The following is a 21606-nucleotide window of genomic DNA, read 5'->3' on the forward strand; positions in this document are numbered from 1 at the left end:
ACAGATTTATATAATTTGTTCTAAGCATTTTGAAACAGATTTTCCTCCCTTATACCTTCCAACTAGTGTTTTTAATGCTGATCGAAATTGCTGGTTTAGTCTTAAAGAGAGAAGACTTCTTGAAAGATATGTGGGCATCTTTTTGATGAAGCTGGGCAATGATGAAAATTACTTGGAGGAAATGAAAGGATACACTTTTCATTGATGAAGTTGCTGCAGCTGGATTCTGCAATCCCATTCCATTTGAAATTAGTATCTCATATACAGAATCAATTAAGATAGATGAAGGATAGAGTAGACCATACCTCTACTACACTCAATCTCAACAGGCAGAAGTATCACAGAAGGGAAGTTTTCAAGCTGGAGGCATGACAAGATTCAGAGGAGTTCAGCACAAAGCAGGGGGGGGAAAGTGGGCCAAGTAAGGTCTGGGGAGAACACTCCTGCTTCCTTCTTAGTGACTGCAGACAAGCAGTTTGTTGTGTCCTGTGTCTGAAGGCAAGAGAAACTGTGGGGGAGTATGGTTCTATATTGAATAGGATGTTTGTTTTATGGATGGATTCTTGCTTCTGTAGCAATCACCATGCAAAGCACCATGCAAAGCACCACTCCTGATAACTGCAAAGCCATAGCCATAGTCTCCTGTTTCCCACACATACACTTTGAGTAATGCATTTTTCCAAATAATCCTGTTTACTTATTAGGAAAGGCAACTGCATCCCAGGGTATGAAAATGAGATGTTTTAACAGCTTCCCCCAGTCCTTGATACCCATTTGTTCTGTTTGGCAAGTTTCACTTGATCACAGAGTATTATTAAGGAAGCTTTGACCTCCCATTAGGACCTGCTAATGCCCATATATCATTTTGTCTCTCATGGCGCAGTTTTAGTTTCTCTTAGCAATTCCTGTTTAGATTGGGGATGCCAAACGTGTCAGAACAAATCTCCACTATGTCTCTATGCTGCAAAGACACTCCTGCTCATGCCACATTACTAGCTGCACGCATCTAAGGAATGACTAGAACAGCCTCTGCAGAAGAAAGACCAACATCTGCTCATTTGTCATCATCCAAGCAACTGCCAGCTCAGTGTCCATATACAGGCTGAACCTTAAAAAAAGTTTTGTAAGTGAAACATTCTCTACAACACTATCTAATTCTGTTCTGTCCTCCTCCCTTTAGTACATGTGTAATTTGCAGAATGAAGTACAGGAATTCACCACCCACCTTCCTCCCTCAGAGCAGTGCAGAGCAAATACAAGCATTTCTTGTTATGCATCTGTTTAAGAGTATCTGGACACGTTCCTTGTTTTCCACCTACACCGTACCCTTCTGGAATGGGCTGCAGTCCCATTTATTACAGTAGCAAAAGTACTTGGAGTTACTGCCATAAAAAGATGTAGATGTCTGCCGCTCTGCTGATTAGGGCTCCGTCCTGGCGGTGGGCTGATGTGAGTTTGAATTCCTTTCAGAGGATTCAAAGCGAAGGGAACAGAAAAGAGAATTTCCACTTCCTTGGTGTGTTCTTGAAAGAGAAACTAAGGTAAAAATATCATCATCTGCAGATGTAGCTTCCTGAAAGAAAGGACTGACCTTCATTCAGGCTTTCAAGTACAGACGGTAGCACCCTGGGGTCCAGAAAATGATTCAGGGATGTGAAACCTGCATGTACAGAAGCACATCTCTGTAGCCCCAGAGGAAGGCTTTAACTCCCTGGAAAATGTCAGGATTTATAACACATGGAAATCCTAGTGCTGACTCTTGGCTACCTTTACTAGTTCCTTGGTCTGTGTGCTGTCATCTCTGACCCTGGTTTTGGGAATGTATCCAAAAACAATTTATCCACTGCTCCATCAATTGTGTAAGGAGGAAGAACAACTAAACTCCACGGGTCTTGGAGCTAGGGACAAGGAGCCTAAACACTTCTACAGACCTAGATTTATAAGCCTCCTTAAAGCTTCCTCTAGTGTCAAAGCAATTGCAAAGAGCTCTGGAGATGAAGCCAAGACAGCCACTGCAATAACATATTTAGTGAATTTAACTCCTATTCAACATGTATACAATTTAGCTTTTGACATTTACAGAAAGGGTTGGATCAAGTTCCCTCTAACTGTATTGACTGCAATCAAAGTTTAGAAATGTGCGTGCTGGAAGCACTCATGCATTCATTCAGCCAGGGAATACTAATACAATGTCCAAGTAACTTGTCTGATCTGGACTAAAAAAGAGGTATTTGGCAAGAATTGTTCATAATGAACTCAACATCTTCAAGTGTATCTTCAATATCATAACAGTTTGATTATTATCATAACATTTTCATTAAGCATCAGAGTTTGATTAATTCTGTATTTTCTAACAAAAGAAAAATATATTTTTATTAAATATGTTCTCCACAAAGTGATGGAACCCTGATTAAACAAACTGAAAATCTTCACTTGAAGAAGGAGCTCATGGTTACAATTCTGTTTGATTAGATCTAGGAAAGAACAGGGAAGGGATATCCTTGTTGAAAATGAAGCATGTCTAAAATCCACAAAAGCTTATCACTGAAAGGGACTGCCTGGGATAACCAAACAGTAGATACATAGATTAAAAAAATCCACACATGGGAAGTCTCTTCATATGCTGTAGGCTGTAAAACACTTTCCAGAACCAAAACTTAAATCTGTAATAAAATATTAAAGGTTACACATATAATGTTGCACAGGAAAGTTTAAAAGGGAGAGAATTTGAAAGCATCACCAATGTCTTAGGGTCCTGCAACAGCTGGGATTCTGGAAATTCTAGGAATCTTACCACATGTAAAGCCTACCACATGTGAAGTTCTACACTTCATTTTCTGATTCCTGTTAACAAAATCATACAGATCATCCTTTATGTTTCTTCTTGTTATGAGAAGTTCTTTATTCCCTGTGTCATGTACAACTTTCACAAGTTTATACAGTCTTCTCCCCAAAGTAATGAATTAATACACTGAAAACAATTGATCCCAGGGCTATTCTTTTTTAAAAAAAAAAGTCACTGTCAACTTCTCTATCCTGAGAAGTATCTTTATAATACTATTTGCTGCAGTCTTCCCTCTGACTGTGCTTCTGAACTGCCTTAGAACTCCCCACATCCATCCTACCATCTCTGTTCCACCCAGCTCCTGCAGGGCATTGCACCAACCAACTTAGATTTCAGCTAAGCATTAAAATCCACTTTAGTAGTTCTAAGAAATCAATTATCTTGCCATCTCTGACATAATCTTTCTTTGATAAAACTATGTTATGATTTATCTTTCCTGCCCTCTGCCTCCCTGTTTATTCTTTCCTTCAAGAGTTTGCTATTCTTGTGACTCATGCAGACACAGCAGTCTGTGCAGCAGCCTATGGGTTTTGCTTGGGGATCCTCTGGCAACAAGGTCCAGGACCACCAGGGAACTCCTGGTAACCCTCTGAGAAACTTGAGGGTGCCTGCTGCTGTCAAGAAAAGATGAGATAAGGGGAGTCATGATGGTGTGGGCCCAAGGAAGCTCCAGTAACTTCTAATGAGCATGATCAGATGCCCTTGACCCAAGGTGCCTGGAGCCTTTGTTTCAGCTGCCTTCTAATTACAGAGGGCCAAGAACCTTTTCAGGTGGTGCTCAGGAGAGGCCTATATAAGAGCACCACTCCCAGAGGCAGCCAACAGTACAGCAGCTTGTACAGAAGGGTGCAAAGAAAAAGAAAGGGCGGTGGAAGAGGCACACAACTGTCTTCAAACCAGCATAAACAGTCTCAGGTATAGTAGTAACACACTACAGAGTAGTTTGCTACCAGGTTTTGGAGCAGGTGACCCCACAAGGGTAGGAGCTTCAACCCACATGTTGCTTTGGATGGTGGATGCAGCCCTCCAAGTTCCAGCCTATACAGAGTGACTGGTGCCTCTCTCTGATGCCAGGAGAGATGGACCTCTGTCCTGCAGGAATTGTACTGTCTTTGAAGAGCTGTGTCACCAAGCAGAATTTTTACAGGAGAAAATCATCAGGCTGCATAAGATCAGATAAGATGAAAGAGAGAGAGAGAGAGGGTCTTCTTGGAGACACTACAGTTTGAATAGCCCTGGATCCCAAGCTGCAGTGGAGATGCAGGCAGTGCCCATCCCAAGTTGATGACCTCTGGCATCAAGAGGAAGTCTCCTGCTCCACCTAAAGGCTTACAATTACAAAAGAGATTCACCACCCTCAGAGTTGACGATAAGCCAGATGTGCTTTCAAGCAAATATCTAGGTCAACTGACCCTAAACCATAGAAGACTACCAGGAAGAAGTGGCAAGAAATAGTAATGCATGGCTCCTTGCTGCAAAGAACAGAGGCACCCATCTGTAGACCTGACCTATCATCTAGAGAGGTTCGCTGCTTGCTGGGGACCTGGAATCCAGGACATTGTGGAGACACTGCCAAAGCTTGTTGAACCCTCTGACTATTACCCCCTGCTGTCCTTCCATGTGTGCACCCATGATGCTGCCTGGAGAGTATCAAAAGTGACATCAGACCTCTGCGACCAATAGTCAGGGGCATGGGGGCTCAGGTGGTGTTCTCCTTTCTCCTGCCAGTGAGGGAAAAGGCTGTGAGGAGGAGGAAGAGGCTGATAATGCATGTCTATAACTGGTTGTAGAGCTGGTCTTGGCAACAGGGTTTTGGTTTCTACAACTATGGGACCCTGTCTGCAGATCAGTGTTTGCTTGAGAGAGATGGGATCCTTCTCACTAAGTGGGACAAAGGTATCTTTGCCAACAGAATGGCTGACCTCCTTTAAACTAGGAATGACAGAGGAGAGAGTGTTACTAGCAGCCCTGTGAGGGAGTGATGGACAGGGAGGCTTGATGAGCGAAGGGCCTGGAGTGATGTTACCAAAAGGGATCACAAAATCAACAAAACAAGGCTTAAGCAGGATCACCTCCAGCATCTGCATGTAAGCAAGGACATGCCTACAAGGACAAAGTTGTGTCCTATTATTCTGGACACAAACAGAATAATAGAGAAATAATCACAGTTCTTAGGAAAATATTAGGTTTTCTTAAAAAAAGTTCCCAGTAAATAAATGTAACCATGATCAGACAATAGCCCTGAACAAAACACACAAGAACACTTAAAAATTACTCTCATATCCTGAGCTAATTCTAGCTTTAATCATTTACAATGAAAGTGATAGGAGACAGACATATCTTTGAAACTGAACTTAAGTAATGGCCATAGTCCTGCACATGCTAACTTTGAGCAGTTTAACAGCAGCTTTATCTTCTTGACTCCAGTGCTTGCAAATTACCCTTCACAGGGAACAGATTCTGTTAAATTTGCGTACTCTTCTGGGAAGGTTCATCATTCCAAAAGACATTCCATGACTTTTCCAGGATTTTATTTTAACCTCTTAGCAATCAAGACCCTAAATTTTCATAAATTGTTTCAGAAATGGTTATTTCAGTGAAGTGAGCTTATTCTCTTCTGATTTGGACAATATCACACTTTCCTGCTACTCATCTACATCATGTGCACAACTATGCCCACTTCTAAATTTTATTACTACACTATCAATTTTAATTTGAAAATAGCCTGCAAGTGCCTGATGAATGGAAGATAATTAGATACCCAAACAAAACTATTGTGTGGGGGAATGCTTGCAAGTTAAATCACTATTTAGAATCATATTTCATCCTTGTATTACCATTTTCTAAAAAAATGCACCAAAGCATAGCAAAATCCAAAACAGAACTAGGACAACGCTGTGGTATAAGCAATAAAATTTCAATGTGCAATGCTAACATCTGTTACAACAAGCATTGCCTCGGAACATTTTTTCAATATAATCTAAATGGGAAATTTTTTCTTTGAGTCTGTGTAAGTCTTGGTTGTAAATAGTTATGATTTTTATATCAGATCCGTTAGGAAACAACTACATGGAGTTTCTCATCCCCGAGGTATTAGAGGTCTAGAAGGTACTGAACATTCCACTCCTTTTTCTCATGTTGCAAATTTCATCCTATCATACGTGCACAGTATAAGGTTTAAACATGAAGGAATGGTGAGGAGTTCTCTAAAATATTCTTAAATTTGATTCGGTTTTGTTCAAGACACCTGAAGTGTGACAAGGACTTATTCAGTTCATGGGATCCCTGGAGCCTCTTAGGGTGACAGTGGAGTGTGAACCTTCAGTGCAAGATGACACAACCATATAATACCACTGCATACCTCTAATTCTCTGCTAGGTGATGTTCTAATCTATTTTCTTTTTTTGTTTTTGGAAGCTAAAATGATTTAAATGTATTAGGAAACAGAAGAAAAGGTGAAAAATATTGGAAAAAATACTACTGTCATAAGAAAAAAAAAAGTTTCCTAGTATGGATGATGCACGACAGGCCAAAAAGACACTTTTGTATGCCCTTCAGAAAATTCCAGCAAGTGACCATATATATTTTATATGCCTAAATATCTTCCTTTCAGACTCCAAAATTTCTTACTGAAAAAAATGTCTCAGTCTCTTCCATTTTAAATTACTGCAGTGATTATTCCCCCTTAAACCACTTATAAACACCAGCAAAGATACAGTTTCCCATTTATATTAACAGTATCCTGTGATATTAGTAGAAGTCATTTTCAGAGACTGCCTTTCTGTGTAAAACTTAACATATCAACTTGAATTATAGGAGAGCATAATTATAAGACAGAACAGGGGAATTCATTCTTCTTCACAAGCTCAAGGGAACTTGAAGTAAGTTGTTCCTAAGATTTTTGCTGTAGAAATCAGGCAAGAACGGGGGCAATATGAAGGAAGATCTCAGGCACTGTCCTTCTGCTTTGCAGGAGGACAACTTAGAAACCACAAGGAGGACAGAATCTCTATATTTCTGTTTATCAAACTCACTGGAACTATCTTTGGTGAAAAAACATTCTTGAGAACAGGAAAAAAACCCAAGCAAAAAAGCAAAAACTAATTTCTTCATAATGTATGAAGTTGGATTAAATACAGACTTTGTTTTGCTAGCATTTTTACATCAGTAGTTCACAGCTTTCAAGGTATACATCTAAGCTTGGTGAAAATTTGCTTTTGTTTTTCTTTTAAACCAGTGAAAGAAAAATGAAAAACCTCTTTGTTTGATACCGTATATATTTCAACACCATATCAAGGCATCTCAAGCATCCTCCAAACACAGAAAGAATAGACTATGTCAATAACTGTTCAGTAACAATAAAAAAAATAAACACTTTTGCATCAAAAACTTCCTATCTAACAACTTATTTTACTTCCAGTCAGCTTTATAAATATTACTGAATACTGGACAGAAGTTGTCTGTTTATTTTGTCCTGACTATAGCAACCCATGTTAGATGATTGCTCCTTCCCCAAAAGCAGCTGAGCACATGGAGATGGGAGAAATTTCTGGGTGGAAAGCCGTGGTAGATGGAGATCTTTTCATTTCCTTTAGAGACAAAAATATGAACCAGTAAAAGGAATCTGAAAGGCTTTGTGAAAAGAATGAAATGACACAAAAACCAAAGAAAAAGATGGACAGAATACAGGATGAAGACACGACAGCTTGAAAAAATAAGAAACATTAGGAAGAGATAGTTTGAAATGATGACCAGCAGAAGTAGGGAGGTGATAGTCCCCCTGTACTCTGCACTGGTGAGGCCACACCTGGAGTATTGTGTCCAGTTTTGGGCACCTCAATACGAGAGGGATATCGAGGTGCTGGAGCGAGTGCAGAGGAGGGCAACGAAGCTGGTGAAGGGCCTGGAGAACAGATCCTATGAGGAGAGATTGAGGGAGCTGGGACTGTTTAGTTTGAGGAGGAGAAGGCTAAAGGGAGACCTCATCACTCTCTACAACTACCTGAAAGGACATTGTAGAGAGGTTGGTGCTGGTCTCTTCTCACAGGTGATTAGTGACAGAACAAGGGGGAACAGCTTTAAACTGCAACAGGGGAGGTTTAGACTGGACATTAGGAAAAAAAATTTCACAGAAAGAGTGGTCAGACAGTGGAATAGGCTGCCCAGGGAGGTGGTGGAGTCACCATCCCTGGATGTGTTTAAGGGTCGTTTAGATGAGATGCTGGGGGATATGGTGTAGAGAACTTTGTAGAGTAGGGCTGATGGTTGGACTCGATGATCCCAAGGGTCTTTTCCAACTTGAATGATTCTGTGATTCTATGATTCTATGAAAAAGTTCTACAGTTAAACAATGACATTTAAAATGTCTCAGTTTTCCTGCCCTCATTCTTATCTCTCCATGTCTTTTTCCATATTTTCTTTTACTGCCTCCTGTGTCTCACATCTCTTATCTTCTGCCCCTTTTTTCTACTTTCCTGCTCTCAAAGTTGAAGGTACAGGGCTCCTTCTAGGATTAAATCACTGGGTACACTAACTATTCAGAGCTTCCAACTTAAATATTGCTGTTATCTGGTAAATTTGATGCTTCGAAGCTCATTCTTTGAGAAAAACTGATGTTTTTCTTACTGCCCTAAAATCTCTTGACAGCTATGATTGGAGAGTGGAAGTCTCTGTTCTTTCTTTCCTCAGAAGCAAAGCTTGAGAAGTCAGAGTGTAATCACACCTTGAAGTCTGCATAATGTATACCTACAACCATCAAAAACTGGTGTCTCAAGCTTGTTTTCTGGCTGAAATCTGAAAGGTCACCAGATATCTCATTTCTTTTTCCTGCCTAATCCCTCTCAGCCCCTCAGCAACTCTCTCATTGCATCTGCTTATCCAGTGAATTCTTACCAGAACTGGCCACTAACTCAGATCCTAGTTTACAGACTCCACAGTGAGAGAGCAAGGCTACAATAAATAAACTTCTAGATTAATAAGACTTCTACACTGCTTTCTCCACAGGAATAGACATCTACTATGTTGAGAAGGCTTGTTTACTAGCTGCTTTTCTTTGGAACAATTTTCTTTTTTCCAGTATTACATTTTCTGGGATGAGAATTGGAATTTATAGATGCTAAATGCTTTCAACTTAGGTAAAATGTACCCTGATGACCTGCTGATTTTTTGAAGTAGATGTCAGTGTACAAAATGCAGCACAACCTTAAGAAATCCTAAGAGTGTTAATCATGTCAGCCAGAAAAAGTGCTGTTTTGTCCACTTACAAGGGTTATTTCTCCTTAGGTTTTGCTACCAAGGTATTTTTAGGTTATTTAATTCAATGAAGATCATGACAGATTCACAAGAGAGAATATTTCATCTTTTATTTTTCATACTGTTAATCTATTTCATTAGCTTACTGCAAACTTCTCATTTCTTCTGTCTTTTTGAAATGCCACCTACACTGATAAAATTACATTAGTTCTCAATATTTCCAGAAAGAAGCAGAAAAATCACATAAAGAGATGACTATAAAGTAGAGAAAAACAAAGAGTCACTTGAGATGATCAGAATTTAACTTGTTTTAAAAACAATCCCAGACAAGATACTCAGTGGGAGGGAATATATATTTTTAAAAATCTAGAAATATCATGAATATGACACCAAATGTGAAGTTATAATGCAGCTTCACTGAATTTTAACATGACAGGGGAGCAAAAAGAAACAACTGAAGCCAGTCTAGAGGAAAGTCCTATCACAAAAAAAAAAAGGAAGCCAGAATCCCTCTTAGTGTACCAGTGACATCAAGTGTCAACTTTCAGTTTGAAACATACTATGAACCAAAAAGTGTGTACAAATAAAATGTGCAATATACAGGAAAGAACTGTAAAATACTGAAATAAGGTAAACTAGAATTACTGATCAGCAAATACAGTATTACCTGAAAACCAGTACATGATTACACATTTTTCTGTTTCACAGTCATATTCTGAAGCCTTTACATCTTCTACAATACTGGTGGGCTCCCAACACTTTTGAGTTATTGATAGTTAAGTATGACTTCATTCTCATGACTCTTCCCACTGAAACATGAAACACAGACCACAGAAATATTGCTCGGTTTGCCTAATTCAAAATACAATCCCAAACAGGTAGTGCTAGACAGCAGCAAAATTGGAGGCATCAATTGCTGCATAATCTTCAATCAGCTAAAAGCTCAACTGGGAATTGGAAACCGGACATGGTCAGGATTTTTCTGAGAACTCTGTGTGCAACAGCTATAATTCTTCAGGGATAATAAACATTAAAGCTAGCCTTGCTTTGAGCAGCAGGTTGGACCAGACAACCTCCTGAGGTCTCTTCCAACTTAAATTATTTTATGATTATATACCATAGCAAACACCTAAAGCTGAAAAACCTGAAAATATTTTGTAACCTCATTTATAAACCTTTGCCACAGAATTATTAACTTCTGAAACAGAATCTTCTCCCAGAGGATGAGAACAGGGCAGCAATCCACAAAATCTAGGACACAGAAGCACAACAGGTATGAACTTGTCCTAGTTAAGTAACAGAACTGATGAAGTTTGTATATTATCCTTATACCAAGATGACTTACACAATTTAAACAGTAATCCAATGGAAGAGATATTTCTGGTTGTACAAACAGACGTGAATAATTTGCAAAGGATGCTAACAGTGAGCTGTGCTATTGGCAACCATAGAATTCAGGTGAATTGAAAAGTCATAATCCTTGGGATCCAAGCAATGCCAAGAAAGGCAGCCTCAAGCCATGCTAGCAGTATAAGATATATCGATATCACCCATGTGCTTCTCCATTCTCTCTACCTGCCTTTTGTCTCTTTATGTGACCTGGAGAATAAGGAAGATATAACAACTGTTTATAAGAAAGAGGTTTTCCACCATATAAAAGGAAATGGGTGATAATGCAAAGTTTCTGCAAGAAGGGTTCCCAAGGGAAATGGCTGAAATAGAAGTAAGAGATCCTCTGTAATTTTGGCCTCCAGAGATAAATTGGAGCAAGACTGATAATCTAAGCAACTAAGACAACTGCCTCATTACAAAGCAAGGTAAACTTACAAAATAGCTTTATGACTTTCAGGGGCAGCTAACTTGTGGACAAGTTAGGTGATCTTTAATTATCAGGATACAAGATCATAGTACAAATTGCAAAGAGACAGTGATCCAGCCAAAGAAAAAAAAGTGATCATCCCAAAAAAACAGAAGTTAGATGGAAGCTGAAGAGATGTAATTAGAATTCCTGATGACTAAACTATATGGGTATGAAGTCTCCTGTATGTAACATGAATAAGAAGGCAATATCTATCCCCACGTGCGTTTAGGCAGAAGGACAACTGGAGGAAATTAAGATAGATATGCAAATTGTTCTAGATTAAAAAAAAAGAGATCTGTCAAACTGATACAGTCTTCCTGTGAGATAGAAAAATGAGAGAGAGAATTGCTCTGTCTTGCTGTTAAAAGTAAAACCACTGGAGTTACTACACAGACTTCTCTAAAGACCCCATTAATTTATTTCTGCTTATTTTATATGCGAGTAAACAGAGATGACATTCAGTTACATCTAGTCTAGTGTCTTTTAATGCATTTTCAGTAAAGAAAAATGAATCACGTCCTAAACTCAGTGGCATTTTACAACAAAGAGATAAGTTTTAGATGCTATTCAACAATTTTGTCACTTTCAAAAAATCTTAGAAGGATAGTTTTGCTTGATGTTCCTTTAGAGGGAAAATTATGGTTTCAGTGGATGCATAGACTTATACCATCACCTGGAGGTCACTAACAGGCCCTAGTGGTCCCTCCTCTGAGACCTCCATCCACACCTTTAGTCCTGTGTCTTCAGTCTCTCCCATGGACCTGCCCAGCAAATTACTAGACCTGATCCTGACCCACGGATTGACATCCCAGCATGGCCATGGACTTGCCTCATTGCCATGGACTTACTGGCCGGATGGTCTGCACCCTTGGCTGAGCCTGGCCTTGACCTCCGGGCCTCCCCTCCTCCCTTGCAGTGGAGCTGGGCTCTGCCTGGCCGTCGCAAGTTCCCTCCTCTGCTGCTGGTGGCTCCCATCCCTCACTGCTCCTAGACAGCCAATTAGTTATTTCCTCCAGTTTTTCCTGTGCTTTCACTGTCTGCATAGGGAAGAGAGAAACTGCACGGAACTGAAAAAGGAAGGATGGAGCTCTGATAATTTCAGAGATTCAGGACTCAACATGCTCTGCAAAAATGACCTGAATTCAAGGAAGTTTTAACTGGATCTTGCATTACTTGAAGGCTTTAATGAATCACACTAAACTGAGTTTGCAGTCTGACACAGAAGGTTGTTGTTTACCTTTCAAGAGGAACGGAAAGATGAACTCAAGTGCAGCACTCTAGTAAAACCTTGAAAGCTGCAGCTTTAATGTTTCTTAAGACTCTAACAGACATGAAGTCCACTCCTCTGTCCCAAAGGAAGACCAAGAATCCCTATGTTTGTTTGCTTAGTCTTATCTTAATAAACCCTACATGATGAATGTTCAACAACCTACCGAGTCTATTCCATTGTTTTCCATGTTTAATCTTTCTCATAAAACATATTTCTAGATTACTGAACTTTTTCATAGACATCTCTGATTTACTTCCTTCTTGAAGACGATACTAGACCTGATGTTCCAACTTACATCTAATGAGCACTAAGTAGTGTTGATGTTTATTCTGTGTGTCTTAAGTGTCAATATTGCATTATATCGGGGGTGGTGAACTGAGAGCTGTTTGCTTCCTTTCTACTTTTTACAGTAGGTCAAGCAATTTGACCTCTTGACCCTTACCCTGTTTGTGCTTCACTGTAGTGCTTTCCATATCTTTCTCTGGTGATCTGCTGCCTAGATAACCATTTTGCACTTTTTTAACATACATATTATTTATATTAAAAATGTTCTCTACTTGTCAAGATCATTCTGAAACTTAATCCTGTCCTCTGAAAAGTGCTTGCAGCTTTTCTGAAGTAGGTATCAACTGCAGATTTAATACATTTTCTCTATCCCGCTATCTGGAGAAAACCTTATCCCTTTCTAGAGAAAACCACTTGACAGAATCTCATCCTTCTTGTTTGACAGTGAACCACTGATAACTATTCTTTGAAATTAAAATTTCAAGCCAGAGAAGAATAAAGCATATCGTACTTTTTGATAACTTTGCTTCAGCATTTGTTTTTAAAACAAACATTCAGCCATCTGATGTCAATTAACCTTGGTGGCAGGAATATTGGTTAAAGACTGCTCTTACAGTATCTTCCTCAAGACCAAGTTTCCCTACTTTTCTTTAGGAACATGTTTAACATTTTTATAAGTCATAAAACATCACACTTCACATAGAATCATAGAATGGTTTGGCTTGGATGGGACCTTAAAGATCATCTAGTTCCAACGCCCCTGCCATGTGCAGGGACACCTTCCACTAAACCAGGTTGCTCAAAGCCCTGTCCAACATGTCCTTGAACACTTCCAGGGAGGCAACCTGTTCCAGTGCCTCACCACCCTCACAGTAAAGAATTTCTTCCTTAGATCTAATCTAAATCTACCCTCTTTCAGTTTAAAACCGTTACCCCCGTCCTGTCACTACACTCTCTGACAAAGAGTCCCTCCCCATCTTTCCTGTAGGCCGCCTTTAAGTACTGGAAGGCCACTATAAGGTCTCCCCAGAGCCTTCCCATCCCTGGGCTGAACAACCCCAATTCTCTCATCCTGCCCTCATAACACAGGTGCTCCAGCCCCCTGATCATCTTTGTGGTCTTCCTTTGGACCTGCTTGAGCAGGTCTATGTCCTTCTTATGTTAGGGGCCCCAGAGCTGGGCACAACACTCCAGGTGAGGTCCCACGAGAGTGGAGTAGAGGGGGAAAATCACCTCTTTTGACCTGCTGGCCACGCTTCTTTCTATGCAGCCCAGGATGCAATTTGCTTTCTGGGTCACGAGCACACAGTTTTGCATCCACCAATAACCCCAAGTCCGTCTCTGCAGGGCTGCTCTCATTCCACTTATCACCCAGTCTGTACTTGTGCATGGGATTGCCCCAACCCATGTGCAGGACCTTGCACTTGGCCTCGTTGAACTTCATGAGCTTCACATGGGCCCACCTCTCAAGCCTGTCAAGGTCCCTGTGGATGGCATCCCTTCCCTCCAGCATGTTGACTGCACCACACAACTTGGTGTCATTGGCAAACTTGCTGAGGGTGCCCTCAATCCCACTGTCCATGTTACCAACAAAGATGTTAAACAGCACTGGTCCCAATTCCGACCCCTGAGGAACACCACTCGTCGCTGCTCTCCACCTCGACATCGAGCTGTTGACAGCAACTCTTTAAGTGTGACCATCCAGCCAATTCCTTATCCACTGAGTGGTCCATCCATCAAATCCATGTCTCTCCAATTTAGAGACAAGGATATCATGTGGGACAGTCAAATGCTTTGCACAAGTCCAGGTAGATGATGTCAGCTGTTCTCCCCTTATCCACAAAGACTGTAATCCCATTGTAGAAGGCCACCAAATTTGTCAGGCACAATTTGCTCTTAGTGAAGCCCTGTTGGTTGTCACCAATCACCTCCTTATCTTCCATGTCCCCTAGCATAGTTTCCAGGAGGATTCGCTCCATGATCTTGCTGGGCACAGAGGTGACATTGACTGGCCTGTAGTTCCCCGAGTCTTCCTTTTTTATTTTTTTAAAAATTAGGGTTATGTTTCCCCTTTTCCAGTCAGTGAAAACTTCAGCAGTCTGCCAATTCTCAAATATGACGGATAGTAGTTTAGCCACTTCATCTGCCAGTTCCCTCAGGACCTGTGGTAGCATCTCATCGGGTCCCACGGACTTGTGCACATTCAGGTTCCTTAGGTGGACTCGAACCTGATCTCCTACAGTGGGTGGTTCTTCATTCTCCTAGTTCCTGCCCTTCCCTTCTGCAACTTGGGCGGTGTGGCTGGAGCACTTGCCGGTGAAGACTGAGGCAAAAAAAGTCATTGAGCATTTCAGCCTTCTCCATACCCCAGGTAACCAGGTCTCCCATTTCCTTCTGGAGAGGGCCCACATCTTCCCTAGTCCTTCTTTTATCACCGACATACCTGTAGAAGCTTTTCTTGTGGCCCTTGATATCCCTCGCCAGATTTAATTCAGGGCTTTGGCCTTCCTAACCTGATTCCTGGCTGCTCAGACAATTTCTCTGTATTCATCCCAGGCTATCTGTCCTTGCTTCCATCCTCTGTAGGCTTCCTTTCTGTGTTTGAGTTTGTCCAGGAGCTTACCACCTACCCCATCTCATCAAGACCTGTTATCCTGTCATAGAGGGAAATTAGATTGCTTTACATGATTTATTCTTGACAAATCAATTTTGGCCACTGTTTAGCATCTTTTTATCTTCTGCGTGAATCCAAACAGATTATCTGCTTGAGTGTCTTTCCAGGAATTAAATTTATCCTGACTGGTCTATAATTCCTTGGGTCTTTATGTGGTTTTTGGAAAGACAGACATAAAGGTTTCTTTCTTCCCCTACAATTCACTTACTTTTTATCCTTTAATTCTCAAAGCTCATAAGGGAAGACTAAGATTTCTTAAGTACTTCATAGTGAATTAATTGTGCCAGACAATTTGAAAAGATCTGACTCATCTAAGCAGACTCTAACCTGTTCTTATACCTCTTCACTAGTTTTAATTATGCTAGTCTTCAGAACAGTCAGCCTTTTTTCTAATAAATGATGAGAAAGAAAAAAAAAAAACAACAAACAACACAAAACTGGCATGCCTTTTCTAGTTTTGCCTCTCTGTCAATTAATGGGTCAACTCTTTCCCTTGTCTTGTTCTGATTAACTACCTATAGGATGTTTTCTTCTACCTACTTTATTGTTAAAACCATGCTTAAGGCACTTGTCCCATACTTTATTGCAATTTCTATGACCAAAACATTGTTCAGGGTGAAATTCAGAAGATTTGGAGGGTGAATAGTATGTGATCTTATCAGTTCTGGGGGCTTCAGTCATTTCTGTCTCAGTAAGCTCCTCCAATATTTTCAGCCATAGACTTACCAGATTTTATCCCTCAATGTTCAGACTGTCCAGATCAATGCTTATAATAAATCAGAGCACAAATGAAACATGATGGAATTAGATTTATTCTCTCCTTTAAGTGAACCAATGTCAGGATGCAAGCCTCCTTCAAAACTGTACACTTTGGCAAATCAAAGAGTATAAAGGAACCTTTGCTACAAAAAAAATGTGATTTTTTTGCACTTCAGTGCAATGATCTTGGGTATAAAAATCAGACAAAGGAAAACATGGGTAGTTTTTACTGTAGACAGTCAAATAAACCCCAGAAGGGAATTAAGTTTATTCAGTACAGCAAATGTGACCTAGTAAGACAAAGACAAACAAGGCTGTAACAGTGGGTCTGTTTCTTTTAAGTTAATTGCTATTAACGGAGGAACTAGCTCCTTGGAAGTCTGATATTAGTAGCTCTATTTGTGTACTGGAAATTATGCAAATCTTACCTCAGAGAACCTTTGTACATCCTGAGTTAAAGTTCCTACTCTCTTCCACTGATAATATTTGAGTAACTTCAAAATTGCTGGATTCACTGCATTATCAGATGGCACTGTCCGGAAGAAATAAGGATATTTTTTCTTATCAGCCAGCTCTGGGGTTGTTGCTGCAAATGAAAGCTGAAAAAAAATCAAACAACAAAAAAATGAAAGTCACCATAAGTCATCTAGCAGCCAGAAGAAAACCTTTGTTCATCTCAGTGGAACAAGACACAATCCACACATTGCAGTCATGTAGGGAATTTTCATCATCATACAGTTTGGAAGTCCTTCCAGCACCATTTATTCATTTACTTTTAAAGGGATTTTTGAAATACCTTGGCTTTATAAACCACCTGCTACAAAATTAAACTAGGTAATCTTCAAAGTCAGTGATGTAAAATCCTCTGAGATCATGCATCTTACACGTTGTGCACAGCAAGAAGTTCTAAGGGAGCAAATCTGTATTCCCCATCAACTTCCTTCTACGTTCTCTTCATAAAAGTTGAGAATAGCTCCAAGGGGATATTCTCAAACTCTTATATATCTTTAAATTAGAGGGTGAACCTCTAGCAGCACTTCTTCCTACCTTCAGGTAATAAAACAGGTCTATGTAGCAGAAAAAGACAAAATAATTATGGCAGCCAAGGCTACAGCTCAGAAGTTTACCTAGCTCCCAGTTTCCTCCACTGAAGCAGTCCCCTGTGATCTGCATTATCAAAGGGGACTCAGTGGCTAATTATACACATCTGAAAACACCAGAATTTGTACATGGTTTGAGAATTCTTATAATGAAAGAAAAGAGAAAATCTTTTAACACACCCCCCCCCCACACACACACACCCCCCAAACCCCTAAACAGAAAACTTGACTGAATTCTTCTGCCCAAGTTAAAGGCAGCATATTTTTGTGAATGATTTTCAAGCAGTGTTATGAAGTAAATGCCTGCATATTCACTTTTTGAAAATGCTCATATTCCAAAGACACTTGTGGTCATTTCTTCCTGTAGTTTTTTAGGTTGCTAGGAATCTGTTTCTCAAGCTTTTTTTTTTTTTTTTTTCCCAGCCATGCATAGCAGTTGAGGGTTTTTTCAAAGTACTGATTTAATTGGTTTGACTGTCAAAAAATAAGCTCCCTAATACAGTTATATTAAGTCTTTCAAACTCAATAAATTCAGAAAACATAGGTGAATTCAAGCCTATATAAGTACATACAACCATAGTATTAAGTTTACACTTTCTTCAATCAAGCATTCAGTATATTTGGGCTAGATATCCTTTTTTGAAATTCAGAATAGACAAGTTTAATCTGAAATAACAGTTCTAACCTTTTCTTCATGTTTGTAAAATCTAGATTTCACCTGGCAGAGACAGGACTCATTCTCTACATGATTTTAGACTCACAAAGAACACATTGCATTGTTATAACTGCCTGAATATAAGGTTTTTTTCCTAACTGAAACCCCTGAAATCCAAACAATTTAAAGTGTGCATAACTAGACAGTTTACACCATACCATTCAAAAAGAGAAGATTCTTTCTCTTCACCAGTCAGCAGCTAGAGAATATTTTTAAGACCTTCTACTGCCGTGTAATTCTAAGGTAAAACATTTTTAATATAGCAACTACTTTTTTATTAGATTTTATGAAAAAGAGTATACTATGAGGTGCTGTGATATTGTCATCTTGATTTTCCAAAACCATATTGGTTGACTCACCTAGAACTTCATAACATTTAGTAATCAGCAATGAGTTTGCAAAGAGCTGATTTCAAGGGAGAAAGAATGAAGGTCTGCCAGGCAGACCTAGCCAGCCTTTCTGTCTAGCCTTGTAACACTGAACATCATCCATCCACTTGTCAATGAAAGTGGAAATAAGGACCTGTATCTCTGACTGAAAAAGAGAGAAAATTTGACTTTAGAAATCCAGCATGAAGAGGAATGCTTTTCAGCAGCCTGGCTTCTTGCAGCCTGGTGACTGCAAAGGACTTGCTTTTCAAGTTATTATGGTTTGGGATCGAATGTAATTTGATTGATCCTTAAGAAAAAGACGTAAAGAGCAATGCTGAAGTAATAGTAGTGACAAGCAACGTCAGCAAGGTTTGCCTAGCTCAGGTTCACAGATTGAACAGTAAATTTTTCTGATCGGAACTAAAAAAAGCCTTAGTAATGAGGAGTATCTCTATAGCTGTGAGCTGGCTTTAGGATGAAGATCTATGATATAAGCAAGGCAATTCAGATCCATTCTTTGACATTTTAGTGACTTAAAGTGCCTAAATTAGTATCTAATTGCCCAAATTTCCTTGGGAAACCATGAAGCAAAACCTTACCTCTCTTCATTGACTAAAGAAAGATGAAGAAGACACATAACTTAGATTTCTCAGCCATGTAAAGTGAGATGAGATGAATCCAGGTTTATGTATAATACTAATGACACCTGAATTACAAAATAACATTCCTCTTCATTTTCTTTTTGAAGAAAGGTTTTATTAAAATATAAAATGAGAAAATTTCATGCTCAAACAATTCTTGGAATGTAGGATGTTCAGAGGCTTTTCTTTCAAGCATCACATATACCATAGTTGATACCATAGTTGGTCTCATTCTGCATCGCTCTGCCATTTTAATAAGACACTCATGAGAGATGGACAAATAACCTGAAATAGTTATGTTCTTTTTTTTTTTTTTCTTCTTTCTTTCTCACAAAAGTTAAGTCATTGAAAATATTTAACTTTTCACAAAATAGTCCGTATGAGATTTTGGGGACAGGCTATGAACTTAACCCAGCAATCACCAGCACTCAATATACTGCTTGAGAGGGACAAGGAGGGAAAAGGAAGAAGAAAAAACTCATAAGGTTTTAAAAAGTGGTAATGAAAAGATTGTGTTAATAAAATAAATTGACACAATGTAGGCTTACTGGACAAGTATGTGATATAACACGGCTATATGGAAATATTGGTAAAATATTCATCACAAAAACTTTATGTGATAAACCAAATAAAATCACAACACAGTCCACCCACGTATGCATTGAGATGGTACAGTCCTTGTTAACTGAACATAAATTCTCTGTATTTTAGGGCTAAAGTTCTTTATTCATGGCTGATTTGAAACTTGAACCTAAGGCAAAGTTTTCACAGTTTCCTCATTTCATTCTACAGGACTGAAAGCCATAGAGATATGATTCTTCTTTTTGTTACAGAACTTCTTTTTATAACTTTTAGTTATTTAGTCAAAAATCTGTATGAACAGCAATCTTACTGCTCATATAACTCCTTGCAAACCAAAAAAGTACTATTTTTCACAGTACTGTATTTTCAGAGCATACATATTCATCCATTGCTAAAAAAACCAAATGTTACAGGTGTTACATAGCTGCCTCTCTGCATACAGGAAGAGTAAAGATAAAAAAGGTATAAGCGGGATTATAATTCAGCAATAAATGCCTGTGGGGTGTATAATGTCATTCTTTCACAGAGAATTATTTCACATAACTGCTAAAGGTGATGGCCAAAAGCCAGACTTCAAGAAGGGATGAAAGACAGGAAAAGGTTTTTTTCAAATGGCTATAAAATGGAGGACAGAGTAGACATATACCAGGTGATAGATCATAATTGTGTGTGTGGCGTTTGTGTGTGTGCATATGCAAACAGGATCTGTGTGTATGTGTATGCAGATCTAGAGAAAAAAAATCATTCATATATAAATAATATATATCAGTTTGAACACTGTCAGAAAAAAATGAAGCTACTTCTCAGGTTATCCCTGAGAAATCTTTCTTTGGAATATCTGCTTACAATTTGATACTATTTGTGAGAAACTGCTTCTGAACTTAAAATGACTGTATGTAGGGAAACATACATAAATTATGACTCAGAGGGAGAGTTCAGAGATGAAAGTTTAAAACTTTTAAATGCAAAATAAGATAACATTTACTGTTCAAGTAAGAATATTAACTATAGTACAAAATAAGAAACAAATAAAGTATTGAAATAAAAAGTATTTATTTCTTCATAAAAGCCATAATTTAATAAAAGTTATGCTGCCTTAATACCACAATGAAGTCCGCTCAGATTCCAAAATGAAAGAATTTAACAGCTAAAATGCACTGTTTCTGACTTTTTATATTATTCCTATTGCTTGTATGCCCACTATTTAGATAAATTATAGTTAGCAGAGTTTTATCAGAATGTATTTTGTCTGCACATGTTAAAGAAAAACAATAATGTTAATACATAGAATCAGTATGAAAGGAATCAGTGCAAAAGGACTTTCAAGACCATCACCTGAAGTTCATTTACACATGCAATGTTTAGGTTACTGTGGTATTCCCCCTGTAATATACCACACAGACCATGTGGGAGCAAAAGCACAGCTAACTAGAGAGGTCCACGTAGGATGGCTGCAAGCCAGTATTTCAGATGAAGTCCCAATCCCACTGAAGTCAGTGCCAAAACTTTCACCAACTTCCTTAGAGCCCAGATTTCAAGCCTGGAATCTGAGCACCTGGAAATCAGATCTAATCAGTGAGATTTAGCTAAACTGGTATAACTGTAGCTTTGTAGGTCATCCTGATATTTTGCAGTGTGCCTAGACTCAGATCCGTAGTCATGCATATTCTTCTGTTTGAAAGATAAATACAGGGCTGGCTCAAGAGTGAGTTGAGCAGTTCTGCTTCATTGCTAGCAATGGAGAAGCAGAGCAGAAACACAGCTAATGGCTTTATCTTACTCTGTGAATAGAAAGGAAGCAACACGTAACTGTTCTGGAATGGGTCCAAAGCAAAGTAATTCAGGAAATGGTGTGAAACAGTAAAACAACAAAACATTAAAGATGATGGAGAAAGGACCCAATAGCACTATGTGTGTAAAAGAGTGTCTTATGGTAAAGAGTTTTTTGCCCATAAAGTGTAGAGCATTTTTGTACTTAAAAAAAAAAAGAAAAAAAAAAAAAAAGCTTGGAAATTATCTAAAATTGAAAAAGTCAGTGAGACAGATTTTACTTTCAGATTAAAAAATTCCCAAGCAAACATTATTCTACAGAAATCAAAGAAATTTCTTTGTCTTCACACTGAATGTTTGATAATGGAGCAGACAGGAGAGGAGACAATGTTATACAACTGTTATGAGAAATGCTTCAGCCTAATATGAGAGATGGCCAGGTTAAGGCATTTGAACTGGTGGACTTCACTGAAAAACTGAA

At 39.0% G+C, this 21606-nt stretch overlaps 1 protein-coding gene across 3 annotated transcripts in view; it reads right to left on the reverse strand.

Annotated features, from left to right (window-relative positions):
• Window positions 1-21606, reverse strand: part of GABBR2 (gamma-aminobutyric acid type B receptor subunit 2) — a 489241-nt gene that overhangs the window by 286419 nt on the left and 181216 nt on the right. For all 3 annotated transcript variants that reach the window (XM_074824225.1, XM_074824235.1, XM_074824243.1), the window contains one exon: window positions 16375-16545. In XM_074824225.1, the coding sequence (XP_074680326.1) occupies window positions 16375-16545 (171 nt within the window). The remainder of the gene's footprint in view (window positions 1-16374; window positions 16546-21606) is intronic.

Source organism: Strix aluco, chromosome 1 (genome assembly GCF_031877795.1).
Source record: "Strix aluco isolate bStrAlu1 chromosome 1, bStrAlu1.hap1, whole genome shotgun sequence".
Taxonomy (NCBI): Eukaryota; Metazoa; Chordata; class Aves; order Strigiformes; family Strigidae; genus Strix; species Strix aluco.